Source organism: Trachypithecus francoisi, unplaced genomic scaffold (genome assembly GCF_009764315.1).
Source record: "Trachypithecus francoisi isolate TF-2019V2 unplaced genomic scaffold, Tfra_2.0 Lachesis_group16, whole genome shotgun sequence".
Classification (NCBI taxonomy): Eukaryota; Metazoa; Chordata; class Mammalia; order Primates; family Cercopithecidae; genus Trachypithecus; species Trachypithecus francoisi.
The window spans coordinates 95,508,145-95,535,102 of NW_022681461.1; the positions used below are offsets into that span (position 1 = coordinate 95,508,145).

The 26,958-nt window shown below is 58.1% G+C and overlaps 4 protein-coding genes across 8 annotated transcripts; 1 reads left to right on the forward strand and 3 right to left on the reverse strand.

Moving 5' to 3' along the window:
* Positions 1-9,825: 9,825 nt before the first annotated feature.
* Positions 9,826-20,031, reverse strand: LCNL1 (lipocalin like 1). Its single transcript, XM_033238469.1, is given in 7 exon segments — positions 9,826-9,836; positions 16,968-16,970; positions 18,076-18,645; positions 18,647-18,778; positions 18,781-18,935; positions 19,082-19,143; positions 19,885-20,031. Coding segments are annotated over 5 exon segments (522 nt in total). The 5' UTR covers positions 20,007-20,031; the 3' UTR covers positions 9,826-9,836; positions 16,968-16,970; positions 18,076-18,594.
* Positions 11,242-13,434, forward strand: CLIC3 (chloride intracellular channel 3). Of its 2 annotated transcripts, XM_033238464.1 has the most exons (6): positions 11,242-11,526; positions 12,291-12,400; positions 12,486-12,611; positions 12,761-12,867; positions 12,947-13,122; positions 13,208-13,432. In XM_033238464.1, exons 1-6 carry the CDS (start codon positions 11,494-11,496, stop codon positions 13,364-13,366), a joined length of 711 nt encoding a protein of 236 aa, XP_033094355.1. In that variant the 5' UTR covers positions 11,242-11,493; the 3' UTR covers positions 13,367-13,432. The 2 variants fall into 2 exon arrangements, with proteins under 2 accessions (XP_033094355.1, XP_033094354.1); XM_033238463.1 differs by having other exon boundaries at positions 11,394-11,526; positions 12,761-13,122; positions 13,208-13,434.
* PAXX (PAXX non-homologous end joining factor) lies at positions 13,984-15,741 on the reverse strand. Of its 3 annotated transcripts, none has more exons than XM_033238468.1 (7): positions 15,489-15,740; positions 15,350-15,410; positions 15,065-15,114; positions 14,797-14,987; positions 14,629-14,697; positions 14,378-14,462; positions 14,000-14,272 (listed from the first exon to the last, which is right to left on the reverse strand). In XM_033238468.1, exons 1-7 carry the CDS (start codon positions 15,605-15,607, stop codon positions 14,047-14,049), a joined length of 801 nt encoding a protein of 266 aa, XP_033094359.1. In that variant the 5' UTR covers positions 15,608-15,740; the 3' UTR covers positions 14,000-14,046. The 3 variants fall into 3 exon arrangements, with proteins under 3 accessions (XP_033094357.1, XP_033094359.1, XP_033094358.1); XM_033238467.1 differs by having other exon boundaries at positions 14,065-14,276; positions 15,489-15,733; XM_033238466.1 differs by lacking the exon at positions 14,378-14,462 and having other exon boundaries at positions 13,984-14,276; positions 15,489-15,741.
* A 1,834-nt stretch (positions 20,032-21,865) lies between the features above and the next one.
* PTGDS (prostaglandin D2 synthase) lies at positions 21,866-26,041 on the reverse strand. Of its 2 annotated transcripts, XM_033238462.1 has the most exons (7): positions 25,736-25,943; positions 24,504-24,643; positions 24,337-24,413; positions 23,576-23,692; positions 23,356-23,457; positions 22,786-22,808; positions 21,866-22,035 (listed from the first exon to the last, which is right to left on the reverse strand). In XM_033238462.1, exons 1-6 carry the CDS (start codon positions 25,847-25,849, stop codon positions 22,786-22,788), a joined length of 573 nt encoding a protein of 190 aa, XP_033094353.1. In that variant the 5' UTR covers positions 25,850-25,943; the 3' UTR covers positions 21,866-22,035. The 2 variants fall into 2 exon arrangements, 1 of the variants encoding a protein (XP_033094353.1); XR_004443712.1 differs by having other exon boundaries at positions 23,356-23,692; positions 25,736-26,041.
* Positions 26,042-26,958: the final 917 nt, after the last annotated feature.

Genomic DNA, 26,958 nt, shown 5'->3' on the forward strand with positions numbered 1-26,958 from the left:
CCCAGCTAGTTTTTTGTATTTTTTGGTAGAGACGGGGTTTCACCATGTTAGCCAGGATGGTCTCGATCTGCTGACCTCGTGATCCGCCCGTCTTGGCCTCCCAAAGTGCTGGGATTACAGGCTTGAGCCACCGCACCCGGCCCCTGTCATCTTTTAATTACTTATTTTGAGACAGGGTCTTGCTCTGTCAGCCAGGCTGGAGTGTGGTGGTGCAATCATAACTCACTGTAGCCTCCAACTCCTGGCTCGAGTGATCTTCCTGCCTCAGCCTCCTTTCAGACATGTGCCACCACACACAACTCATTTTTAGATGGGGTCTTGCTATATTGCCCAGGCTGGTCTTGAACTGCTGAGCTCAAGGGATACTCCCACTTTGGCCTTCCAGAGTGTTGGGATTACAGGCATGAGCCACTGCATCTGGCTCTTTTAAAATTTTTTGATGGTAATAAAGTCTATGTAACATTTACCATGTTAAGCATTCGTAATGCAAAATCCACTGTCATCTTATGCTCAGATTGCCTGAGATCCAGCCAGCGGTGCCCCTCCAGGGGTGCCCATCCAGCGTGGCTTCTGTGTCCTCATAATCAACCCCTGATGTGTTTTGAGCACGTCCCTGCCTTCCCTGTCCCACACCTGGAATCAGCCTCTCTCCAAGGAGCTAAGGAAAGAGACCACTACTACTCCTGCTACATTTCTTGGTTCCCTGACCGGGAAGCGAGGTGATTAACAGACGGTCAAGGCAGCCCCTTAGGCAGCTTATGCCTGCCCTGTAGAGCATCCCTGTGGGGGACACCGGCCAGCTTGAGCCATGTGGATCCTGAGAGCGCTCCCGGGTAGGCATTTGCCGTGGTGGAACTCCTCGTCAGAGCGGTGCACAGCAGGGCCCTGTGGAGGATCAACACAGTGGCTGAACACCGGGAAGGAACTGGCACTTTAAGTCCAGACATCTGAAACTTGGTAAGACTGGTCTTTGGAACTTTCCCACTCCATTTGAGTGGAAGCGTGGCCTGATCACCCACGGCGTGCCTGTATCGGCACTTTGGTTTTTGTTTTTGACTCAACTTGAATTGATTGCTTGATACTTTGGTTTTTGTTTTTGATCTGACTTGAATTAATTGCTTGATACTTTGGTTTTAGTTTTGATTTTGACTTGACTTAAATTGCTTGACGAACAGGTGTGCCTTTATTGGCACTTTGGTTTGGGTTCTGATTTTGACTTGGCTTAAATTGCTTGACGAACAGGTGTGTCTTTAACAACACTTTGGGTTTAGTTTTTATTTTGATTTAGTGTGAATTAGATGAGTGAGTGATCTTTTACCCTTTCCTTCTTGTAGTGTGAATATTGTTTTGTCTCCAGAGAAAAATAGATCGGACACAAAGTAAGCCCACTCCGCTAGGAATTGTGTTAAAACATTTCAAAAAGAAAAATTTCAAAAAAATAAAAGGAAAGTCATCAAATCATCAAAACTTACCCTATTAAAATACATGTTACAGAACCTTGCTAAAGGTTTTGCAGATTATATTAAGTTAACCCTCAGAGGTTAAGATCTCTGTGTGAATTAGAACTGCCCTCTTTTGGTGTTGGATGGCCCACCAAAGGAACTATAGACAAGGAACAATTGGCCATGTATTTAAGATGGTGACAGGGTCAGAGGACAGCCAGTGTACCTAGATCAAGTTCCTTTATATTGACTCATGGTTAAATATAATATAGACAAAACCAGCATAAATTTAGCCCTGTTTAACAGCTTATTGCAAAAAAAGCCAAAAGTAAAAGAGCAGCTTCGCCAGCAGACACAGAGTTAAAAAGGGAGTCCGAGAAACAGCAAGAGAAGCCAGTTTTGCAAGAGCCGCCACAGATAATAGAAATTCTTTCTCCACATGTCCCAGCCTACCTCACTTTACCGAGGCCAACAGCCCCCTCAGAAATGAGATTCAGGAGCTAACATGCCCCAGGTCTTACCTCAAAGGGGAGGATCGGAGCCTAAAGAGGCCAAAGAAGGAAGTCAAGATAGTCAAGTGGCCGTCTCAGATCTAGTCTTGCTCGAGCTATTCCAATGCCTCTCAGGGAGATGTGAGGACCTGTCTATTACAATGACCAGGCCCACATCCGGGGGGGCAACAGACTTTCATCTATCAGCGCTTTTCAACCACTGATCTACTAAACTGGAAACACCTGGAACCCGCCACCTTGCTCTCAGCAGCTAGAGCCCTGTCGAGCATGACTGTGTAGAGGTGTTGGACTGAAGTTTACTCTAGCAGACCTGACCTCCGGGACCAGCCTTAGGCATCAGTAGACTAGGAGCTATACGTGGACGGGAACAGCTTCATCAACCCACAGGGAGAGAGATGCGCAGCATATGCGGTGGTAACCCTGGACATGTTGTTAAGCTGAGCTCATTGCTTGAATTCGGGCCTTAGAACTCAGTGAAGGTAGGACTGTAAACATTTACACTGACTCTCGATATAATGCCTGTTTAACCCTCCAAGTGCATGGAGAATTATATAAAGAAAAGAGCCTGTGAAACTCAAGGAAAAAGGGGAAAAAAAGGCCCAGAGAATGCAACTCAGCTTCAGCGTTTGCAGAGGTACTGAGAAGCACTTCTGCAGAGGCTAAGAGTTGATAGAAAAAAGCAAGTAATAGCCAGGCGCGGTGGTTCACGCCTGTAATCCCAGCACTTTGGGAGGCCGAGATGGGCAGATCACGAGGTCAGGAGATCGAGACCATCCTGGCTAACACGGTGAAACCCCGTCTCTACTAAAAAATACAAAAAACTAGCCGGGCAAGGTGGCGGGCGCCTGTAGTCCCAGCTACTCGGGAGGCTGAGGCAGGAGAATGGCGTGAACCCAGGAGGTGGAGCTTGCAGTGAGCTGAGATCCGGCCACTGCACTCCAGCCCGGGTGACAGAGCGAGACTCCGTCTCAAAAAAAAAAAAAAAGCAAGTAATATTAAAAAAAAATTACAGAAATGCTTCAAGGAGCTGTCAAAAGCCTAAGTCCATTTTATAAGAGACCCTATAAAGCATGCTGGCTTTACACCCCATTTAACTCTGAGGCTGCTGAATATCAGTATATAGTGAATACTTCATTTGTAAAGCAATCCCATGGTAACATCAAGCAGAGGTTGCAGGCATGAATACCACCTAGTCTATAAAAGTGGCCATCGAGGTGTATGTTAACTGTAACCAAGGAACAAAACTGGGAAAGAAAAGAAAAAGAAAGACTAAGAGTAAGTGTAAAAAAAAAAAAAATTAGCAATGTGAGAGGACGCGGATGTAAATGTAGATGTGAAAGAAGTCAAGTTAGGCAAGGATTCAAGAGCCGGACAAGGCAAGAGAGAGATTAATATGCGAGACGCAAAAAGAAAGGACACTAGGAGAGTAAATGTTCAAAAGGCAATAAAGGAAATGGCCAAGGCCGCAAGACAAAGAGGCCATCGGCCAAGAGCTGCCGCACCTTGGAGGAACCAAATACTGATCTGATCAGACTGACAGGAGCTGAAGAATGTAAAGACTAGGACAGACCCGGCACCTTCTCGTTAGGCTCCCAGGAGCCCATGGTCACATTAGAAGTTAAAAGCAGCAAGATTCTGCCCTATCTGAATTCCAATTTTTCACTGAAGGCTAAGCCACTAGACAGAGTTACAAAGGGCGAGGGGAGAGGAACCCCCCCTTTAAGAAACTTAAACAGTAGGCCAGGCCCGGTGGCTCAAGCCTGTAATCCCAGCACTTTGGGAGGCCGAGACGGGCGGATCACGAGGTCAGGAGATCGAGACCATCCTGGCTAACATGGTGAAACCCCGTCTCTACTAAAAAAAAAAAAAAAATACAAAAAACTAGCTGGGCAAGGTGGCGGTGCCTGTAGTCCCAGCTACTCGGGAGGCTGAGGCAGGAGAATGGCGTAAACCTGGGAGGCGGAGCTTGAAGTGAGCTGAGATCCGGCCACTGCACTCCAGCCTGGTCGACAGAGCGAGACTCCGTCTCAAAAAAAAAAAAAAAAAGAAAAGAAACTTAAACAGTAAAAAGAGCCATACCTTGTGAAAACTTGCTTATAGACTACAGAACTGCCCTGGGCTGGAGACTATCGGTACATGCTAGTGCTTGTTTGCTCATTTAAGATAAAATCAGGTTTTTGCTTATGGTCCTCCTCTGCATCAGGTGCACCCCCACCAAACAAACTAGGTATTTGCCCTGTAAGATTTTGTTCGGTCGGCCACCCCCAAATCATAGGTCAAATTAAAGGTGACCTCCAGAAACTAAAGAAATTAACCTTAAGAAAGCAAATGCAGCCGGGCGCGGTGGCTCACACCTGTCATCCCAGCACTTTGGGAGTCCGAGATGGGTGGATCACGAGGTCAGGAGATCGAAACCATCCTGGCTAACACGGTGAAACCCCGTCTCTACTAAAAATACAAAAATTAGCCGGGCGCAGTGGCGGGCGTCTGTAGTCCCAGCTACACGGGAGGCCGAGGCAGGAGAATGGCGTGAACCCGGGAGGCGGAGCTTGCAGTGAGCTGAGATCCGGCCACTGCACTCCAGCCTGGGCGACAGAGCAAGACTCCTCCGTCTCAAACAAAACAAAGAAACAAAAAAAGAAAGCAAATGCAGGTTTTAAAAATAGCCATGCAAAGTGTTCATAATTAAATAAATAAAAATACCCATAAGCCTGACACCCCTTTAAATCTAGTGATTCTGTTTAAAGTAAAATCTAATTTTTCTAGGACCCATATAGGATGGGCTCTATACTGTAACCTTGTCCACTCCCACTGCTGTTAAAGTTGCAGGTGTTGTGTCTTGGATCCACCACAGTCAGCTAACACCGGCAGCTCAGGACAAGTGGACCAGCCAGCAGGACACAGATCATCCAATCCGATTGATCCTGAGACAAGACCAAGCTGCTGCTGAGGACGACAGCCCTGCTCTGGTCACTCCGGAGGCTGACCAGTCTATGCACAGGCGAAGCCTGAGGAGAAAACAAGCCCTGTTCTAGTCGCACACCGGCAGCTGACTTGTCTATGCATGGCCGAAGCTTGAGGACTCATCAAGCAAGTAAATGTAGTTAAAAATCTTAAGACAAATAGTTTTCCTGTAATACTGTTTTCCTATTGTTCTGTCGCTGTATTCAACCTTTTTCCCAGGTAAGGACCTCTTTTGTCCTTGCTGTACACTGTTTTGTTGTTGCTACCCCCCAATAACCATGCTAGAAGAAACATCTATATAAAGTGTCCCCACTGTACACATACTACTTAGGACACCCAGACCCGTCCAGCCCACCCACAGTTCCGAGTCTTTCAGTCATTCTTTAAACATGTAAACCACAAGTCACCAGAACGTCCTCCTTTAGCCAAAACTGTAAAAAAAATAGAAAAATAGATAACAGAAAAAACCTATTTCCTCAGTTGGCCGAAAACATTGCTGGCAGCCTAGATGTTTCTTCATGTAATGTTGATGAAAGGGCTAACATAAGAGACCAATGGCCTGGAGAAGCAAAAGAGGTAAAGAGTTAATGCCTCAAGATAACTTGACTTTAACCACCTCTTTCCCCAAACAGACGCCACAAGTTCAAGCGTCGGGCTCGTGAAAACTTCTCTGATTAAAAAAGACTGTTTTACTTGCTAAGAAAACGTTTTCTGACCCAGTCCAAGACACACCTCCTTCAGACATGACAAAGTTAGTACACGTGCCTGTACAGGTTTCACACAGGTTTGATCCTAGGTCTTCATTTAGAAAACAGTTTCCAGCTGTAAAAATTTAAGACCCTCATTATCAGTATATTACTGGTAATAGAAAGTTGCTTGCTGCTCCCCTGCGTATTACACTTATTCCTTCAAACGATAAAAGGTTTTGTAGCTACCATGATTCGTCAGCAAACTTCAGCACAAGTGTATGACATAAAACACTATCGTTCTGTCTCGCAAAAAGACTCAGAAAGTAAAAATAAAAGTGAGAACTCCCACTAATTAGTGAAAATTCTCAAAGGGGGGGATAAGGAAGGAGACCACTACTACTCCTACTACAGAGCCTATCTTGGTCCCACCAGGGATGTGTGCAAAGGACCCTGGACGGGTGGCATTCATGCCTCACAGTTCTGGAGGCTCAAAGTTCGAGGTCAGGACGCCAGCATGGCTGGGTTCTGGCGAGGGCTTTTCTAGGTTGTGGACTTCCCGTGACTCCTCACGTGGCAGAAGGAGCGAGGGAACTCTCCAGCGTCCCTTTGATGAGGGCGCTGATCCTGGTCATGAGGGTGTCACCTTCATGACCTACCTACTTCCAAAAGACCCCACTTTTTTTTTTTTTTTTTGAGATGGAGTCTCACTCTGTCCCCCAGGCTGGGGTGCAGTGGTACAGTCTCGGCTCACTGCAAGCTCTGCCTCCTGGGTTCACACCATTCTCCTGCCTCAGCCTCCCAAGTAGCTGGGACTGCAGGCGCCCACCACCACGCTGGGCTAATTTTTTGTATTTTTAGTACAGATAGAGTTTCACCATGTTAGTCAGGATGGTCTCGATCTCCTGACCTTGTGATCTGCCCACCTTGGCCTCCCAAAGTGCTGGGATTACAGGCATGAGCCACTGTGCCTGGCCGACCCCACTTCTTAATACCATCACCTTGCAGGAGCCAGGGTTCCTTCCTTCCCTCCCTCCCTTCCTTTTTTTTTTTTTTTTTTTTGTTTTCTGAGACAGAGTCTTGTTCTGTCACCCAGGCTGGAGGGCAATGGAGTGATCTCAGCTCACTGCAACCTCCGCCTCCCAGATTCAAGCGATTGTCCTGCCTTAGCCTCCTAAGTAGCTGGGATTACAGGCGTGCACCACCAGGCCCAGCTAATTTTGTATTTTTAGTAGAGACAGGGTTTCTCCATGTTGGTCGGGCTGTTCTGGAACTCCCAACCTCAGGTGATCCACCGCCTTGGCCTCCCAAAGTGCTGAGATGACAGGCATGAGCCACCGTGCCCGGCCTGGGGGCCAGGGTTTCAACAAACAAATTTTGGGGAGGACACATTCAGTCCATAGAAGAACCCTGGTTCCTTTTAGGGAAGATGGGCTTTGGAACTAGAATCTGAGTTCTGGTCTGCACACTGCTCCTGAGGCCCTCTCCATGCACAGAACAGAGAAATCTCTGCATAAGTTTCCACCAATACCCAACGCCCCCAGCCCTCTGGCTCCCTGAACAGGTGTGTGTCTCCCTTCAGAACAGAGCTGCACAAACGTCACTAGGGTGTGGCCATGTGCAGGCTGAGGAGGATCACTGGAGCCCAGGAGGTGGAGGCTGCAGTGAGCTGTGATTGTGCCATTGCACTCCAGCCTGGATGACAGAGTGAAACCCTGTTTCAAACAACAATAACAACAACAACAAAAGCCCCTTGGAAGAGGTCTACAGGGAGGGGTGTTGGGGAAGGACAGAGTTCTAACCCACCAGTCAGTCCCAGAGCAGCAGCCCCGGGACCTCAGCTTGGGCCCCTCTAACGGTGGCTCTACGAACCAGGGGCAGGGGCTGCAGCGGACGGGAGGTTTAGGGATAACCCCATGGCCTGGGGGACCAAGGTCTAGTTAAGGTTAGTGGCTGTGATGCTGTTCTTACTTCAAAACATTACGAAATTGTGGTAGAAAATGTGGTATTACAAAAATGTGGTAGAAAATGCAAACAGTGTGGACAGACAGGAAGCAAAATTGAACGTCTGTTTCTGCCTGTCAGGGGTCATCCCACAGACGGCTCCTTGCGTCTTTTTTCAGCTCTGTACAAGCAGAGACTCAGAATGGCAGATCCTAATGCTGATTTTCTTCAATTTCCTGGCTTTTCCCCACTTTATTTATTAGCTTGCTAGTGCTGCCATGCAAAGGAACACAAAGTGAGGGGTTTATAACATCAGAAACTGACTTTGGGAGGCCGAGGTGGGCGGATCACTTGAGGTCAGGAGTTTGAGACCAGCCTGGCCAATGTGGTGAAACCCCGTCTCTACTAAAAATTCAAAAATTAGCCGGGCGTGGTGGTGGGCACCTGTAATCCCAGCTACTCAGGAGGCTGGGGCAGGAGAGTCACTTGAGTCAGGGCGGCACAGGTTGCAGTGAGCCGAGATTGCGCCACTGCACTCCAGCCTGGGTGACAGTGAGACTCCATCTTAAAACAACAACAAAAACAACAGAAGCTCACTGCCTAGCAGTCTGGAGGCCAGACACGGAGACCCAGGCTTGGGAAGGGCTGCTTCCTCCCCAGGGTCTTGGGGAGCATCCACGTGGCTCTCGGGCTTGCAGATGTGCCACCCTGATTTCCACCTGCACCTTCACGTGGCCCTCCCTGTGTTTGTGTCCAAACTCACCTTTCTATGCTGACATCAGTCATATTGGATTAGGGCACATCCTACTCACCACATTTTAACTTGGTAACTTCTACAAAGACCCTATTTCAGCTGGGTGCGGTGGCTCACACCTGTAATCCCAGCACTTTGGGAGGCCGAGGCAGGCAGATCTCCTGAGGTCAGGAGTTCAAGACCAGCCTGACCAACGTGGTGAAACCCTGTCTCTACTAAAAATATAAGAAAAAAAAAAGTTGGGCATGGTGATGTGCACCTGTCATCCCAGCTACTCTAGAGTCTGAGGAAGGAGAATTGCTTGAACCCAGGAGGCAGAAGTTGCAGTGAGCCGAGATTGCACCACTGCACTCCAGCCTGGGCAACAGAGTGAGACTCTGTCTCAAAAAAATTTTAAAAAGACCCTGTTTCCACATAAGGTCACATTATTTGTTTATTTATTTATTTATTTATTTCCAAGACGATGTCTTGCTCTGGTGCCCAGGCTGGAGTACAGTGGCACTATCTCTGCTCACTGCAACTCCATCTCCCAGGTTCAAACAATTCTCCTGTCTCAGCCTCCCAAGTAGCTGGGATTGCAGGTGCCTACCACTATGCTGGGCTAATTTTTGTACTTTTAGTAGAGACAGGTTTCACCATGTTGGTCAGGCCAGTCTCGAACTCCTGACCTCAGGTGATCCACCCCACCCCCCTCGGCCTCCCAAAGTGCTGGGATTATAGGCATAAGTCATCATGCCCGGCCCAAGTAAAGTCACATTCTGAGGCACTAGGGGTTGGGACTCCAGCCTAAGAACTTAAATGTAAGGGGACACAAGCCAGGCCATTTACCTAATCTCAGGCCCTCCCTGCAGTGGGCATGCATGGAGTCACCTTTTCCAGCCTTCTCCCTGGACACAACTGCAGTCTCCCATAGACGGCAGTGGCCATGCCACGGAGCCATGCCACACAGTGGGGCAGCCAGCTCTCACTTGCCCTTCACAGAGAAACCAGCCGGGCGTGGTGGTTCGTGCCTGTAGCTTCAGCGCTGTGGGAGGCCAAGGCAGGCGGGTCTCTTGAGCCCAAGAGGTAGAGACCAGCCTGGGCAACATGGCAGGACCCTGTTTCTAGTAAATAATTGATTAAACCAAAAAATAAGGAAGCCACTGGGCTGATTCCCAGGTGGGCGAGGGCACAAGGGAGTGTTGGATGGCCACTGCCGCTCCACAGTCTATAGCCTACGCCCACAGAACGCAGTGGGGCCGCTGCGGCGATGAACCGAGTCTTGTTTGGTTTGTTTCTTGTTTTTTTTTTTTTTTTTTTTTTTTGAGACAGAGTCTTGTTCAGTCGCCCAGGCTGGAGTGCAGTGGCGCGATCTCGGCTCACTGCAAGCTCTGCCTCCCGGGTTCACGCCATTCTCCTGCCTCAGCCTCCCAAGTAGCTGGGACTACAGGCGCCCGCCACCACGCCTGGCTAATTTTTTGCATTTTTAGTAGAGACAGGGTTTCACCGTGTTAGCCAGGATGGTCTCCATCTCCTGACCTCATGATCCGCCCGCCTCGGCCTCCCAAAGTGCTGGGATTACAGGCGTGAGCCACCGTGCCCGGCCTGGTTTGTTTCTTGAGACAGGCGCGAGGCGAACGGTCTTCCTGTATCTCGGCGTTTTCTTTTCCCTTCCGAGCCACTGGTTCACAGCCTCTGTCCGCGCCGTCGTTTTTCCTGTGGGTTTGTGAGGGTGCGTCTGTCAGTGTTAAGGACACGGGACGCCCGGGCAGCAGAGCTGGGCTGGGGGCCTGGGGCTCCTCTGTGGTTGGCCATTTGCCTGCCAGGGATGTGGGAAACCAGCGAACGGAGCTATAACCACAGTGTCGAGAGCGCCAAAATACTAGGTCTTGGAATCGAGGTGGAGGCAGGATGGAGGGAAATTGAGGCTCAGGACACCAAAGGATAGGGGAGCCGCGTGGTATTTCCAAGGCTCCGTGTGTCCAGGAGCCCTGACTGGCATGGTATCCAGAGAAGTGTCAGGCTGGGCTGGCTGGGGCAGCACTGGAGTCCAGTCCGCCAGGGACGGGCATGGGGACTATACCAAGGCCCTGGGGAGAAGGTGAGCAGGTGAGCAGTGCCACTTCAGCTGCCCTGTCCAGGCTCGTGAGGCACCACACCGCCTGGGGGAGGTGTGGCCAGGCCAATCCTGTGGGCACCCCGGGTGTCTGGGTGGAGTCTCCCCTCAGTGTATCTGGGGCTGTCCCCCAAAGCATCAGGGCCCAGGTGGGATGCAGGCGCAGTTGGCGACGCCAAAGGGCCAGACTGAACTGTGGGTTCCAATCACGCCAGGAAGCTCAGAGCAGGTTCACACCTGTGGACCAGCACCGTCCCCTGGCCGCTTTCTCTCAGCCACGCAGGCTGTGGCTTCTACCCCCCTCCTGCTGCTTCTTTTTAAAGGTTAAGGGGTGGCGGTAAGAAACCTGCGCTGAGCGCCAGTGGGAGGAATGGGAGGTGGGGTGGAGACCTGCACCGCCAGCCAAACACCAAAGCCAGGCTGGCCTCCCCGCCCGGTTGCGGGCAGGTCTGGAATTTCAGCCCCGCCCTGAACGGGGAGGGCCCTGCCTGACTGCTTGGTAGCTGGGAAGGGGCGGCTCCCCCAGGTGGGCTTACCACCCTCACAATGCTCTGGTGCTGCAGATGGGGAACTGAAGCTAGGCTGGGCAGGCCATTTCTCCTGCTCACCCACACCCACTGGTTTTCTGGGCTGGGAGCCCTGATAAGCGGTATTTGCCGAAGGGAGAGCCATAGGGCAGGTTCTGAGCTGGGTTCACAGTGGAGGTGGTCCGGACCCAGAGCCACCCCCTCCCCAGGTGACACTCCCTGCACCCTTCTGGACTGTAGGCTCTCCCTGTGCCCCGCCCCCTGGTCTCCACCCACCACGCTGGCTGCCAGCACACTCAGCACCGGGTGGGTGGATCTCTGTGCACCAGACTCAAGTCCAAGGCAGCCCCCCACACCATTCCCCCACCCTGAGGTCACACCCTCAGGCTCAGATACCCCGGGGCCAGGCTGGTGTTGCTCAGGCAGCTGGCTCTGCGCGCTGGGCAGCTTCATCTGCCCGCCTAGGTGGCTCCACGGGGCGGGCCCCTTGGCCAGGGAGGGCGGGGCGCACAGGGAGACTTAAAGAGCGACCCAGGTCCCCACCCGGGCCTGACCGCGCAGCTCCCACCATGGCGGAGACCAAGCTCCAGCTGTTTGTCAAGGTGCAGGGCAGACTGAGCTGCAGGGAGGGTGTCTGGGAGGGGGTGCTCTTCTGGGCTTTGCTTTCTGGGGCAGGCTGTGGGGTGGGCCTCCCCAGTAATGTCTGAGCCCCTCCCTGTGGGTGGCTAAGGGGACTCGGGCAGCCCTACAGAGGCTGAGTAAAGTGGGACCCAGAAAGTCACCCAGAGAGGGGTCCAGTGGCCCTGGTCCTGCTCCCAGCCTTGGCTCCTGGGCCCAGCCCAGTCTTCTGGAGGAGAGCCCCTTGGTGGGGAGGTACCAACCAAGCTGCCAGTGGTGGAGCTTAAGGTCAGTGTTCCAGGATTGGGGGTGCTGTGCCAGGCAGCCCCATCAGCTCTCAGGTCGGGGACTGGCGTGTGGGGGCTGGTGTGCTGCTGGCCACAGCGCCCAGTCTCATGTGTGAATCACTCAGAAAACAGCTTGTGGGGCCCACCCCACCCCTGCAACCAGCTTTTGGGGACTGAGCCCAGGGGCCTGGCCTGTCCAGGTTCTGATAAGATTCCAGCGGCCAAGCCCGCTCCAGGCCTCAAGGCTCCCAGCAGCTCTGCGTCCCTCCCCATGTCCTGGGGACCAAGTCAAGGGCCCTTACTGGGCACTTGGAAGTCGCGCTGACCAAGCTGGAGCTCTGGCGTCCCTCCAGTCCCGCTGGCAGTGGGAGGCGGGTCCCGCCCAGCCTGGTGGCAGGATGCCTGAGTCTGCTCCCAGCCCTGACCTCCCCCTCCTCCCGCCCACCGCTCCACCCACCCAGGCAAGTGAGGACGGGGAGAGTGTGGGTCACTGCCCCTCCTGCCAGCGGCTCTTCATGGTCCTGCTCCTCAAGGGCGTACCCTTCACCCTTACCACGGTGGACACGCGCAGGTGAGGCGCCACCCTGTGGACCCCTGCCTGGCCTCACCTCACACACTGGTGGGCCGGCCTCCTCCCACCCTGCTGCTGCCCACAGGTCCCCGGACGTGCTGAAGGACTTCGCCCCCGGCTCGCAGCTGCCCATCCTGCTCTATGACAGCGACGCCAAGACAGACACGCTGCAGATCGAGGACTTTCTGGAAGAGACGCTGGGGCCGCCCGAGTGAGAGCCTGAGCAGGGTGGGAGGGGAAGAGGGGGCGCCCAGGGAGGACGCGCGCAGGACAGAGCCCAGGAAGGCGCTGTGGGGTACTGTGGGGCCGAGACGGGGCTGCCCCCAGTCTGATGGAGTCTCTCATCCCCTCATCCCGCAGCTTCCCCAGCCTGGCCCCTCGTTACAGGGAGTCCAACACCGCTGGCAACGACGTTTTCCACAAGTTCTCCGCGTTCATCAAGAACCCGGTGCCCGCGCAGGACGAAGGTGAAGCGGGGTCAGGAGGTTGGATGCCCAAGTGGGAGGGCGTCCTGGGCCGGGTCCTCACCTCGCCGCCCGCCCCTAGCCCTGTACCAGCAGCTGCTGCGCGCCCTCGCCAGGCTGGACAGCTACCTGCGCGCGCCCCTGGAGCACGAGCTGGCGCTGGAGCCGCAGCTGCGCGAGTCCCGCCGCCGCTTCCTGGACGGCGACCGGCTCACGCTGGCCGACTGCAGCCTACTGCCCAAGCTGCACATCGTGGACGTGAGCGCGGAGGGAGGGCGGGCGGGCAAGCCTGGCGCGCTGGGGAACGGCAGGTCCTGACCGCGCCCCGCGATCCTGCCCGTAGACGGTGTGCGCGCACTTCCGCCAGGCGCCCATCCCTGCGGAGCTGCGTGGCGTCCGCCGCTACCTGGACAGCGCGCTGCAGGAGAAGGAGTTCAAATACACGTGTCCGCACAGCGCCGAGATCCTGGCGGCCTACCGGCCCGCCGTGCACCCCCGCTAGCGCCCCATCCCGCGTCTGTCGCCCAATAAAGGCCTCTTTGTCAGGAGTGAGGGTATCCTGACATCTGAGGGGTCTTGTGATCACTTTCCATCCCCAAACCCCAGGGTGGGACGCTCAGCCTGATAGCCCAGAACCACAGGGGCAGGAGAGCCGGGGGTCGGGCGGGTCCCATCCTCCATGTTAAGAACGTGCAGACTCCAGGTCTCCTGCAACCGGTAGCCTCAGGGATCTCCAGGACCGGATTGGGCTCCCAAACCAGTCAGGCAGGGGTGGGGCGGGGTGCCCCGGGTGGATGGGGGCTGGTACATTCCTCAATCCTGTCCGGGGGCAGGCACTCCCCTCCCCGCAGGGCACTTCCACAGCATCTCAGGGTCTGCACAGGCCTTCTGTGTGCATCCTCCTATGGGCCTCCGTGCCCTGCCTGGGTGCGGCCTGGGAGGATGGGAACAAAGTTCTAAGCCTTGGGGAGCCCTGGCCCTGCCTGGCTGGGCCCCTCTCAGCTCCTGGGCTGGCAGGGCTGGAATAGCTGGACGGTCTGAGAGTGCTCACCTCCCTCCAGCCCAGCAAGGAAGTCTCCAGGGAACTGAGATGCTGCAGCATCTGTTCACATCCTGTGGCCCCACACCTAGAGTGCAGGCCCAGGGGCATTCCCTGATCCCTTCCCAGGCTAGTGCCAGGAGTCAGAGCCCCACCAGAGCCTCCAACAAAGGGAGCGGTTTATTTGACAGGGAAGGAACTTGAGGAGCCGCCTTAGTCCTGGCCCAGGACAGGCAGGTGGAGGTGGTGGTTGGGGGGTCTCTGATGAGGCCTCGAAGACTGCCTGTCCCCTCACAGGCAGACTCCTCGTGGGGCCACACTTGTGCCGCACCTTCAGGTCTCATCAAAGTCCACGCCACCAGCTGGTTTCTTACTGAGAAGGAAGAAGGGTGTCACTATGGCACTACAGTGTGGAGAAAGGGGTGGGGTCCAGGGTTGGACCCTGGGTGCAGGAAGGGGCCGGTGGGCGGGTACCTCTTGAACCCAGGGTTGATGAGTGACTCTCCCGGACACCGCCTCCTGACCCCAGGTCCAGGGCCACCTCTCTGGGGATCTGGGTCTGGGGGAAAACAGGATGGGGACGCTCCTGAACCTGGCAGCACCCCAGCCACAACCTTCTCCGAATAGACAGGCATTCTCTCTGGAGCATGAGGCTTGTTCAGGGGAAACTGAGTTCCAGATTAAAGCGCATAGCCCTACTTGAGTCACAGGCGTACATGCCTTACCTGGTAAGAAGCGCTGAGGTCCTGCAGGCCGGGGACTCTTCCTGGGGCTGGCAGCTGTCTCTTCTGCAGCTGGGGAGGAAAGCCCATGGGAACCCCACTCAGTGCCAGGAGTGGGGGCAAGAGCAGGGGACCCCAGTGAAGGTATGAGGTGCCCACCCCCAATCCTACCTGCCAGTCGCCGCTCCAGGCTCCACACGCGTTTTGCCAGGCCCAGTGTCAGCGCCTGCAGTCTGGAGGCTGCCTCTGGGCCTGGTACCTTGGAGAGGTCAAAGGCCAGTGCTGAAGGGCCCCCTGAAAGGGTCAGGGATGCTCTGTCCTCCTGCAGGGTCAGAGCCACAGCTTGCTGCTCACAGGCTGCCCTGGAAGAGAAGAGGTGCTGGGAGCTGTGACAGACCCTCCTCCTCCCCACCCACCTTCCTCCCTGCTTGGGTCTCACCTGAACCGGGGGGTGATGTCCTCAGCCGCACTCAGACCAAAACGGGTTTTCTAGAGAGCACAGGTGCTTGTCACCAGCTGCCTGGAACCTGAGACCCACTGGGAGCACCCGAAACCTGCCCGACCCCAGAGCCACTTGGGACCCCTAGCCAGTGTGAGGACTACAGCTACAGGGCGGGCAGAGGGTGTCAGAGCCGTCTGGGGAATCCCAGATGTCGGTCACCCCAAACACGATCTGGACTGCAGGGAGGGGTGTGGCAGCTCCCAGACCTGCCCAGTTACCCACGAGGGCCGCCAGGCTGTCCGGTGTGAAGCAGGTGCTCCAAAGCTCCGCGGCGTCGGTCACGCTGGGGGAGAGGGCCTGTCAGGCGGGGCCGACGGCGGAGCTCCCCGCACCCCTACCTCCCCGCGGACCCCCCACTCACTAGAGGTTGAAGCCGCCGCCTTCCCCCTCCCCGCTTCCCTCCCCTTCGCAGTAGCACACGAAGCGGGGTGGCTCGGGGCCCGGCGGCAGCGTGCAGAGTGGCGGCGACAGCGGATCCATGGCGCCCGGTGAGCAGGAAACCGGAGGGGCGGGGCGGGGCTTGGGCCCCGGGAGGGGCGGGGCTGTGCAGGCCCAGGGCTCCTGCGCGGAAGAACGGCTTCCGGAGCCGGGTGCAGGCCAGTCGCGGGCTTAGGGAGCTTGCGCGGGGCGGAGTCTGGCTGGGGGCGTGGTCTTTAGGTGGAGGCGGGGTTAGGGGGTAGGGTTAGGGGCGGGGCTAAAGGCACAGGCTGGGCCGGGAGGACCCGGTACCCGCGCCGGCTTCAGGCAGCTAGAGGCCGGGTTTAGTGCGCGGGGCGGGCCGGAGCAGGGCGTCCTCGGTCAGGGATCCAGAGGCCCTGCTCCTAGCGCTGACCTCGCCGGGCGTGGGCTTCGCGGCGGGATCCTGGGCTCTGGCCCTCGCGCCCGCGAGCAGTCCCACTCGAACCTCGCCCCCTCCCGCCCCCGCCCCGGCTCCACGTCCAGCCGAGTCCGGGTTCCCTCCGTGGCGCTGCGGGCAAGTCCTGGAGCCCCGCCCTCCCATCGTCTTCACACACCAACGGGAAGCTTCCTAACCCTAATTGTAAGAAGTTATGGTTGGCCCGGCAAGGTGACTCACGCCTGTAATTCCAGCACTTTGGGAGGCCGAGGCGAGCAGATTGCCAGAGTTCAGGAGTTCGACACCAGTCTGGCCAAAATGGTGAAATCCCCTCTCTACTAAAAATACTTAAAAATTAGCCGGGTGTGGTGGTACACGCCTGTGAGGCAGAGGAATTGCTTGAACCAGGGAAGTGGAGGTTGCAGTGAGCCGAGATCGGGCCACTGCACTCCAGCCTAGGTAACAGAGTGAGACTCCGTCTCAAACAAACAAAAAAATAAGTCATAGTACAGAGCGATCCCCAGGGAGGAAGACTTCTGCGCTCTCTGTCCTGCCTATGGTATTACTCCAGCTCCTCCTACGTGCCTGTTGTCCTAGGCCTGGACATCAATCAACAGACAAGGTCTCTGACTCCCTGGAGCTTGTAGGATCCAATAGGAGAGACACCACACTCTCAGGCAGGGCCGAGCGCCAGGAGAAACTGCAGCGGGTGCTATGAGGACAGGAGGAAGAGGATGGCTCCCACAAGGGACAGGGAGATCCCACGCAAAGGCCTGGCCACATAAACAACAGTTCTGTTCAAGGCTTGGCAAGAAGGCCAGGTTGGTGGCATGGTGCTGGGGAGGGTCAGTGGGTTTGTAGGCTATGCTTCTGTATGGGAGTGCTCCCACAGCAAGCCTGCCTCACCTCCTCCTGCCTCCAGTTCACTCCCAGTCCTGGCTCCTGCACCCTGGGCCTCTGCACATGCTGCTGTTTCTGCCTGGCCCACCCTTTCCCCAGATTCACATGCTTCCTTCGGGTCTTTCCTCAAAAGTCACTTCAACGAGACCTTCCCTGGTGTTGTTCTGACATTTCAGCACGCTGCCCAGCTCTCACATCCCGCTCTCCTGTCGTTTTCTTATTTTTCACCCTTCTCACTAGAAAGTACACTTTGGCTTGCTTTATTCTGGCAGTTAGCCCCCTGTTATACCCTCCTGGGTTTAGACCTTTCTGCACTCCCCTCGCCTTGGGCTGGACTTAATTAACAACTTGCTTCTGGCAACCAGAATAGGACAAAATTGCTCTTCAATTGCTGGGTGTGACAAGAGGCAGCCCTAAGGGGACGCCGATGGCCAGCAAGGGAGTTGGGAAGCTGACGCCCCAGCTGAGCCTTACTGTGAGACCACATCACCGGCCAGCAGCTTGACCACAGCTTCCTGAAACTTTGTGCCAGAGGCCCAGAGTCCTGCCCTGCTGACACTGGGAGATAATGCACTCCTGCTGGGTTAAGCGGCTGCATTTGGGGTAACCTGTCACTCTGCAGTAAGTGACCAGTACACTTATTTATCCTGCTTATTGTCCATCACCCCAGGAGGTCCATGAGGACAGGGATTTCTGGCTATTTTACTGCCAGTGTATCTGTCTTTTCAGCACTTACACAATGCCTAGCACATACAGACACTGAATAAACATTGTGAATGACAGAATGAAGGAGGAGTGGCGGCTGTTGGAGGTTTAAGCAGGGGTGGATGGGAAGTGGCACGTCTGATTTATGTGTGTGAAGTCCATATTCTGTGCTGTGAGGAGAGAGTACGGGGTGCTGCAGAGGTCGGAGAGAGGGGTGGACCATGAGCTCGGAGTGGAGGTGGAGAGAGGAGGAGGCAAAGAACGATCAAGGATGGCCCTGGCATTTGGGAAGAGAAGAACGGGGAGATTCATCCCCAAGATGACTGGGGTGGGGAGATTCGGAGAGGATTGGGGGGCCTCTCCTTTGTCATGTAAACTCTGAGATGCTGGCTGTAGTAGGCCCCAGGTATCAGGCCCTAATCCTTGGGACCTGTGAATGCTATTGTTTATGGAAAAGGCTGGGCACTGCATTCCAGCCTGGGCAACAGAGTGAGATCCTGTCCCCCACCCCCATCACCCCCGCTCTCGCCCCCAGCTGTCCCGAAGGTAGAGGGCCCCACGGTGCAGCCCACGGCCCTAGGAGGGCCCATCGTCCGTGGCTCCACATGGCGGTGGTCTACTCACCCGGGAGAGCGCGCCCGCACACTGGTCTGCAGAGAGTGGGCCTGAGGCACACCCCTGGTGCCCTCTTCCTTGGGACGGAGGCCCCTGACCTGCCCCAACGGGATCTCCTCCTGGGAACACTGCCCTGTCTCACCCTCCCCCGACCCGGACAGGCTGGGTCTGCCCCCAGCACTGCTGTCCCGAATCTGAGATCAGTGGAGTGACTAGGGCCTGGCCCTCCCAGCAGGGGTGTGACCCGGGGCCTGGCCCTCCCAGCAGGCCTGCGGGCACCGCTCACCCAACTTCCGCAGCAGGACGCCCTGGCTGGGGCTTAGGCCCACTTGGGGCGCCAGTAGCTGCATCTTCTGGGCGCCTTCGAGAAACAGCTCCAGGGCTTGAGCTGAAGGTGGGGAGGGCGGGTGAGCTAAAGGGAAGGGGTTGGAGGGGCGAAGAGAGGGCGAGAGGGGCAGGGAGGGGTGAGAGGGGCGGGGAGAGGCCGGGAGCCGCGGTCACAGACACCGGGAGCCAGCGGTTCCGCCTTCCCCGCCTTCCCCGTGCAGAAGGCACTGGTGCAGGCACAGGGGGGACATTCCAGACCTGAAGCTGGGGGGTGTCTGGGCCTCCGCCCCGCAGCCCGCCCACCGTAGAGTTGCAGTCACTGGTTCTGCAGGCCCCCTTTCCGCGTCTCCAATTACAGCAAGGCAAAGTGCTGGTAGTCGGAGAAGGCCACTCGGATCTCAGTCAGCACCATGGCTGGAGGAGCAAGAGCCGGTGACCCCAGGCCCAGGGCACATCCCCCCAGCGTGGCACCCCTCATGCCCTGGCCCCAGGTGCCAACCCAGCAGCCCGCACAACCCCCAGGGCCCCCACCCCACAGCCCTGCCTGCCACCCCACCTTACCTAGGTTGCTGAACTGCCCCCTACAGCACCCTTGGTGAAGGCTGTGTCCATTTCCTGGCACTCGCCATCGGACCTGGGGAGGAGAAGCCCCAGTCCCCTGAGTGGCCACCCCTGCCCAGCGCCCAGGCCTAGAGCCTACCTTGCTGTCTGTGAGCCCAGGGTCCCCTGTTCACCTTCACCATCCTTAGAGAACATGGGACTTTAGGATGACCTTAGAGGTGGGGACACTCCTGCTGCGGGTGGGGGGGGGTATTAAGTACCTGCTTATGGGCACACAGTCTAGAATGCAGGGTCTCCAGGTCCCCCTTCCAGACACAGACACACAGAAGACGCACACATACACACATGCACACACACAGAGATACACACAGACACAGATACACTGACAGACACACACATATACACACACACTCACATAAAAGACACACGCAGAGATAGACACAGACACTCAGAAACAGATACACAGACACACAGACGCATACAGCGATACACAGAGACACACACACAGAGGTACACAGCTACACAGAAGACACACACACACACACGCAGAAATAGACACACACAGACACAGCCACATACAGTAATACACACACACAGACATGCAGACACTTTTCTCAACACCAGCCCTCAGGCAGTGCTTCCTCCAGGGCCTGGGTCCCTCTGGACCCCGTGAGGCTGCCATCTGGAGCTCTGCAGCACGGAGCCCTTGAGGACCCGTGGTCTGACCCCGATGTGCTGGGGACACCGTGGTCCCTCTGGACCTTCATCTGGCCTCATCTGAGGCTGAGTCTGATGGGCTCGTGGGGTCACTTACATGGGATATCCAAACTTGAGGGCCAGGTCACTATTCTCCAAGGGGGTCACTAAGACCACAGGCATCTTCATGGTGTCCTTGGAGTCCAGGAAGTCCTGGTCATCTGACACCACCCCGACCATGTACCAGGTGCCCCGGAACTGCAGGGCAAGTGCAGGGAAGGCTGGGAGGCCGCCTGAGCCCAGGGAAGGGCCTGAGCCCACCACGTTGTGTCCTGACACAGCTGCTTCCTGGCCAGGACAGGGGCTGCTGTACACACCTCCACCCTGATGCAGAACTGAGAGAGGGGGGCCTCAGCAGATGAGCAACTGGCCTCCACCAACCCAGCACCGTCCTGTCTGCAGCTGGTACCCAGGGGGTACGGCTGGATGGGTGGGGCTGTGGCAAGGTCACAGGTCTATGTGGGGTGGGTGGGGGACAGTGAGGGGCAGGCAGCTGCAACTTGTCCCAGTTTTGGGCCCTGGGGAGTGATGGGGGGTGCAACCGAAAAGCTAGGATGGAGGCCTGCAGTCTTCCCCAGCCAACCCCTACCCCAGTCACATGGAGCAGGTGTGGTGGGGGGTTTCCCATGCCCCCAGCCCTGCTGAGCCTGGATCAAAGAGAGTGTGGACAGGGACCTGGGGTGCAGCACCAAAGCTGGGAGGACTCATTGGAGAGGAGGAGGAAACAGGGCTGGGCGCACCTAGCTAGCATCAAAGTTGGCCTGGATGGGGACCTGGGCCTGGCCTGGGGACACCCAGAGCAGGACAAGGAGGGAACTGATCAGCAGAGCCCGAAGCATTGTGCAGCAAGGTGGCATGGCGTCTCCTTGGGACACGGGAGCAGGATAGAGCTGAGGTGGCTCCTCTGTAGGCTTTATGCCTCCGAGGTGCCCTGGGGCGGCTGGCCTGGGACTGCACCCACTGTGACAGGCTTCTGATCGAGCTGCATGCTACAGTGCTCTAGCCTGGCTCCCTCCACCCAACCCCAGCCATGCCTTGCCTTTCCTCCGGGGTGGGGCCGGATGACTGGCAGCTGAGGGTAGTTCTGATGGGCCTCTGGGCTAGGGGGCCTGCAGCTCACCCCATCCTGCCTCTCTGGCCTTCTGCAGCCCCCCTGGGATGTTGGATCCCCACTACCTTGAGCTCAGGCACAGCCCTAAGCCCCCTTCTCCGGGAAGGCCACCCAGAAGCTCACCCTCACCTCTGACTCTCAAAAAGGTTGGTGCCTCTGCATGGCCTGCTCAGGGGGCCTGGTGGGCAGGTCACAGTGAGTCTTGCACATTGTGTACCTGAGAAAGGCTGCCTGGGTGGGAATCTGGGAGGGAGCAGGGTTGGGCAGGGCACCGGCGGGGCATGGTGTGCCCGTGGTGCCAGGGCTCTGGCGAGTGGACAAGGCTGTGATCTGGCGGCCCAGGTCAGAGGGCAGGGGGTGCTCAGGGAGCCAGAAGAGATGTGGGGTGTCCTGTCCCCAGCCCACTCTGTCAGTCTGTCCTGATGGAGGGTGGAGACACTCTGGCGTGTTTCAAACAAATGTTCCTTTTTCGTCCCCTGAAACCCTTATCTCTGCCCAATCTCAGTGCGTTAATCCCACACCCCAAGACACCCAACAAGTCCAAAGCTCCTCTGGGGCCTTGAGCCTCAGGCCTTTCCTGCTGAGGGGGTGACAGGGTGGGGCTGGGGGTGCAGGGTACCTGCCTAAGGGATTTAGATGAGTCACTGACCCCCCCAGCTCAGCACCGGCCTGGTGGCAGTGGCAGCTGAGAGGGTATGGCTGGACGTGTGGGGCTGTGAGGCAGGGTCACACGACTGTGTGGGCTGGGTGGGAGACAGTGAGGGACACCCCCTCCTAGCTGTCCTGACTCAAGACCCCACTGGGAGCAAACACTAGAAGGTTTGTTCCTTTGTTGACCTCAGGCTGAGATTTTATAGAGCAGGAGGTCCAGGTGGCCAAGGCCAGGACCAGGACTGGTGACGACAGCACAGACAGCCAGGAGCCAGCCTACTGACTTGCTTCCGGAGTTTATTCCGCAGAGCCAGGATGAAGCCCGAGGGGGCAGGGGTGCTTTGGCGGGGAGCCGGGGCAGGGGCTTGGGGAAGGAACAGAGCGGAGACATCCAGATCGCAGGGATCACCTGGCTGGCCGGGGTCCCAGCTTCAGCCCTGGGGAGTCCTGGGGGGGTGCAACCGAAAGCCGAGGATGGAGGACTGCAGTCTTCCCCAGCCCACCCCCACTCCTGTCAGATGGAGCAGGTGCAGGGTAGGGGGACTTTTCTCTGTCCCCAGCCCCACTGAGCCTCGCTGAGAGAGCAAGATCCACTGCTGGGGTTCAGATCTCGGATCCCCGCTGCCCCAGGGTCTACAGACTCCACCCCTCCTAGCCCCAGGATCCACAGACTCCACCCTTCCCAGCCCCAGGATCCACAGACTCCAGCTCCAGCCTAAGCCTCCCTCCTGGGGGTGGTGGGTGAATCCGCTCCGAGCCCGCTCTCCTGAGCTCTCCCACGGCATCCATGTAGCGTCCTCGGACTTCCCCTTCCATCCCCTGTCCCCTCCCATCCCATCTCCCCCACCCTGGTTTACCCCTATCCCAGGTGCCAGATGCCCTCGCTGCCAGATGGCCCCTGTGGTATAGCCCCTTGGCCTTGTCTGCCTGGGGCCTCACACCTGCACCCCCCAATCGTGAGCCTTCAGGGGTCAGCCCTATTCCAGCCGCTGGGACAGGTTTTCCTTCCGAGCCTTACACCTGTGCACTGGTCAGTGTGGGCAGCCCCTGTGTCTCCTGCCCAGCCCTGGACGACGGCAGCCATCAGGAAGGGTGGGTCTGCAGCACCAGGCTGTCCTGGGGCCCTGATCCATCGCAGAGTGGGTTGGGTGGATGTGTGTTGAATGAATGAATGAATGAATGAATGGAGTGGCTCACCTATTGTTCCGTCATGCACTTATCTGCCAAGAAAGAAGCCGGGGCTGTCATCAGAACCCCAGACTTAGGCCAATTTTCCCACTGGGCTTCCTGTCCCTCCCCTAATACAGAGCTCGTCTTGACTGAGCCCTCAAACTGCACAGACCCCCCATCACCTCCCACCTCTCCCCTGGCCCCTCGAAACAAAGAGGGGGTCTTTCTCCACCTCTGCCGAGAGCAGGCTGTCCGCCCCAGGAGGCTGTGCCTGAGCGCAGTATGGTTGGTCCTCCTGCATCCCCCATAGGCACCCTCTACCCTATGCTCCCCACCAGGCTGGAGCCCCACATCCTGGGAGCTGCTGGGGCCTGGCACAGAGTGGGTGCCTGGTCTCCATGTCCCCCATGGAGGGGGCTCCTCATGAAGGGGCTGCAGGAGGGAGGTTCTGACTCGAACACTCACCCGCTCTGTCCCTGGCCCAGGCCTCGAGCAGGGCGGGGCCACCTCCTCCCCTCTGCCTCTCCCTGTCAGGAGACTGCCTGCCTGCCTCTAATCTGACCTTAATCCTCTACCCATCAGATTAGGACCCCTTACCGGTTTGGGGCAGGAAGACAATGGTATCCTCTGTGAAGCCCTGGGCCTTGCAGAAGGCGGTAAATTTCTCCTTTAACTCAGCCCTGGGGGTCTGGGTTCGGCCTGGGACAGAGTGGAGACGGAGCTGGCCTCAGCGGGGGGATGGTGTATGCCCTGCCCTGGGTCTTGGGGACCCCCCTCTGGTCATGCCTGTGTGTGGGCGGCATCGGTGGGCACGTACTGTAGAGGGTGGCCATGCGGAAGTCCTCGCCGGGGCCCTTGCTGCCCTGGCTGTACAGCAGGGCGTAGTGGTCGTAGTCGGTCTCCACCACTGACACAGAATAGGTGCTGCCCCAGTCTGGGAACCCAAGAAACGACCCTGTTGGGGACTCAGCCCCACAAACCTCACCTCTGCTTCAGGGAAGGGGTGCACCTGTGGGCTGTGGGGGCACTCAGGCCCTCGGCTGGCCCGGGATGCTCTGCCACTCCACTGTTCTCCAGTCAGTGCCCTGCTCCCACCTGCACAGCCTGTGAACTCTGCCCCTAAACCAGAATCTGGGGCAGCCAGGCTCAGAAAACCAGGATTCCTGGTGCAGCTGCAGAACTCGCTGCCAGAACCCAAAGTGAAGAAGTTTCCCTGTGGGAGCCATTCCCCAGGTGGGAGTGAGGAAGCCCCTGGGTCCTGGGGGGGAGAACTGGGAGGAGGCATGTGGAGGGACCTTGGGGGGCTGCTTATGTGGGGAAAGCTCCAGAGGGCAGGGGAGGGGCCTGGCAAGACACTGGTGGGCTCCAGAGAGGATCCAAACCCCTGGAGGAAGGGTCTCTCTGTCCTCAACACTCGTGCATGGGCAGTCATGCCCAGGCCTGGCCTTGGCCTCTGACGCTGGTGGGGCAGCCATCACCCCCCACCCCATGGATCTCCGCGGCAGGGGCCTGGCCCAGAGTCGCCCGCATGTGTCGCCCCCAGGCTGGGCTCAGGGAGCTAGTGGAGGCTCCACTCACGGGGACTCTGGTAGGTGTAGGAGCCGAGGGACCCCGCGGGCTGCAGCAGCATGGTTCGGGTCTCGCACTGGTTTTTCCTGTAGGTGGGTGACCTCGGGGTCAGGGGTTAGGCCCGAGGGTGCTCCTGGACCTCTTCGTCCCAGCAGCCCACCTGCCCGCTGTCCCACCTGAGGAAGGTGGAGGTCAGGTTGAAGCCACCATCCGCGGCAGGGGCCACCACCGACTTGCACATGGACAGCGCCGCCTTCTTCTCCCGGAGCCAGCTCGAGTTGGAGGCGAGGCCTGCGCTGAACCAGCGCCCCAGGAACTGCAGCGAGCGACCCCCAGCCGCGTCTGCCAGGACCCTCCGGACCCACTGGTGCCGACCCGTGGAGGCGCCTCTGCCCCTCCCGCTCCAGTCTCCAACCCGGCCCCGCCCCCACGCTCAATCACGCCCCGCCCCAGGAACTGGCCCCGCCCCTCATGCCCCGCCCCAGGAGCTGACCCCACCCCTCACTCCCCCGCCCCAGAAGCTGACCTCGCTCCACGCCCCCTCACGACCCCGCCTCAGGAGCTGGCCCCGCCCTTCATGTCCCCGCCCCGGGAGCCGATCCCGCCCCTGACTCCCCACGCACCGCCCCAGGAGATGGCCCCGCCCCTCACGCCTCCGCCCCAGAAGCTGGCCACGCCCCTAACACCCAGCACCCCGTCTGGCCACGCCCCTCCCGAGGACGGTCCCTCACTCTCACACGCCGCCCACCAGCCAGCTCCGGCCCCTCCGCCCCCGGTCCCGATTCTGTGCCCCTGGCGGAGCGCCTGGCCCATACAGCGGGCGGTCGAGGACGTCGCATTCCTAACGGGGGTCGGGGCGGGTCTTCCGCTCGCTCTGCCGACCGCCGGGAGTCTCCTCGACGCCGGGGAGGGGCGCGCGGAGGGGGAACCCGCGCTCTGGCGCGTCCCCGCGCAGCTCCCGGGCGAGAGCGCGCGTCGCTGGCTGGCTGTGCGGTGCGCGTCCCCCGACCCCCCACCGCGCACGGCGTTTTTGGCGCCATCCCCGTGCCACAGCCGCCCGTGTCCTGGCACCCAGGGGTGGAACGTGCGCTCGTGTGTCCCCTGGGGGTCGCGTGCCCGTAGGAGTGGCCGTGTTTGGATGGCGTGGGAGCGTGTGTGGCCCGGTGTCTGCGTGGCCCATCAGGGGAGACGGGACGTGGTGCCCAGGGAGGGCCTCTCGCGGTCAGCCTCCTGGGGCAGCTACCCAGCCTCCTTCCTGCGCGCCCGTTCAGTCCCTGGCCGGCACTGCCCGGCACTGCGGCACTGCAGGACTTCGCTCGCTCCTCCGGGGGAGAAGACCCAGCCGGAAAGTGCCCTTCCCCTGACAGGGCCCTGTAGCCCTTGGGGATGGCTCAGGGAAGCCCCTCACCTTGTCCGGCTGGAAGTTGGGCTGCACGGAGACCTGGGCCTCGGGTGCTGCCTGTAGGCCGCCCAGCAGCCCCAGCAGGACCAGTCCCATCCACAGCGTGTGATGAGTAGCCATTCTCCTGCAGCAGAGCAGGTGTCCGGGGCCTGGTGCCAGTGGTGTGGGAGAGCGAGGGAGGTGTGCGGAAGGTGTGCAGGAGGAGCGGAGGGCACTGAGGAGACCCCTATTTATGGGCCAGGCTTGGCCTCCACCCAGGGCCCGAGGACAGCCCACTGAAGACTCGTGATGCTGGGGGATGGGGTGGCCGGGCACAGCTGCAGCCTCGTCCCCCACAGGGCGCTTATGCAAGAGGCCTGGGCCTGCTGCCCCGGCTGAGGCAGTGTGGGGTGAGGCAGAGGCCCCTGCCCACTGGTCCCAGAGACAGAGCTGGCAGGGACCTTGCCCACCCTCCTCCTGCTGGCAGGGCACACCGACCCAACGGCCCTGATTCAGAGGCTCTGTTTCTCAGCCATGCCCGCCTCCGAGGCCTCTGATCACTTCCCACTGGGGGCCAGGACCCACGTCTCGCAGCCCCTACCATCATTCCCTTTCCGAGCCCTGCCACCCCAGAAGGGGACACAAAGCCCCACCTCCACCCTGAGAAGCCCAGCAAGTGAAGTGTTGATGAGAAGCTCAGGCCAAGGTAGAGAAACTTGATCTGCCCTGCAGGGTCCCGAGGGCCAGGTGTGCTGGGAACGGCTTCCCCCATGGCCGGCTGCTGGGGCTCTGATAGTGACCCCTGGGCACCCATTTCAGCCTGGGGCACCTTTGGGCTTGAGCACAGGCCCTATCCCTTGCCAGAGGCCCCACCTTCTCCCAGCAATCCCCCCACCCCGAGTCTGACCCCCACCGAGTCTGGGCCTCCCCACCCCAAGTCTGGTCCAGACTCGGGAGCACCCCATGGGGCTGTCCTGTTACCCCAGTGCTGCATCCTGCTCCTTGGGTCCCTCCAGCTCGTCGGCCCTGGCTGGGGCTCTGTCACAAGCCGTCACAGGCAGGCACATGCGGTGGGCCCTGTCTGGATTCTGTTGGGACTGAGCTTCCCTGGCAGGCGTGGTGGGTGAGCACTGCCGCTGATCTGAAGGTAGGCCTGGGTGGGGAGCTGGGAAATGTACGTGAGAGCAGGAGTGAGTGGGATGGGGTGGGGTGGTGAGCTTCTAGGGGGCCGCTGGCGACCACTGGGGGCT

What these genes read in the sequence shown, in the direction of transcription:
- CLIC3 (XM_033238463.1), top strand. Translation starts at nt 11,494, where the DNA reads ATGGCGGAGACCAAGCTCCAGCTGTTTGTCAAG. An exon ending in ACCACGGTGGACACGCGCAG is followed by an intron (nt 12,401 to 12,485) that starts GTGAGGCGCCAC and finishes TGCTGCCCACAG; the next exon opens with GTCCCCGGACGTGCTGAAGG. An exon ending in CCAAGCTGCACATCGTGGAC is followed by an intron (nt 13,123 to 13,207) that starts GTGAGCGCGGAG and finishes TCCTGCCCGTAG; the next exon opens with ACGGTGTGCGCGCACTTCCG.
- PAXX (XM_033238468.1), bottom strand. Translation starts at nt 15,607, where the DNA reads ATGGATCCGCTGTCGCCGCCACTCTGCACGCTGCCGCCGGGCCCCGAG. An exon ending in GACATCACCCCCCGGTTCAG is followed by an intron (nt 14,988 to 15,064) that starts GTGAGACCCAAG and finishes CTTCTCTTCCAG; the next exon opens with GGCAGCCTGTGAGCAGCAAG. An exon ending in CCTGGAGCGGCGACTGGCAG is followed by an intron (nt 14,698 to 14,796) that starts GTAGGATTGGGG and finishes TTTCCTCCCCAG; the next exon opens with CTGCAGAAGAGACAGCTGCC.
- PTGDS (XM_033238462.1), bottom strand. Translation starts at nt 25,849, where the DNA reads ATGGCTACTCATCACACGCTGTGGATGGGACTGGTCCTGCTGGGGCTG. An exon ending in CTGACCTCCACCTTCCTCAG is followed by an intron (nt 24,414 to 24,503) that starts GTGGGACAGCGG and finishes ACCCACCTACAG; the next exon opens with GAAAAACCAGTGCGAGACCC. An exon ending in CCGCATGGCCACCCTCTACA is followed by an intron (nt 23,458 to 23,575) that starts GTACGTGCCCAC and finishes ACTCTGTCCCAG; the next exon opens with GCCGAACCCAGACCCCCAGG.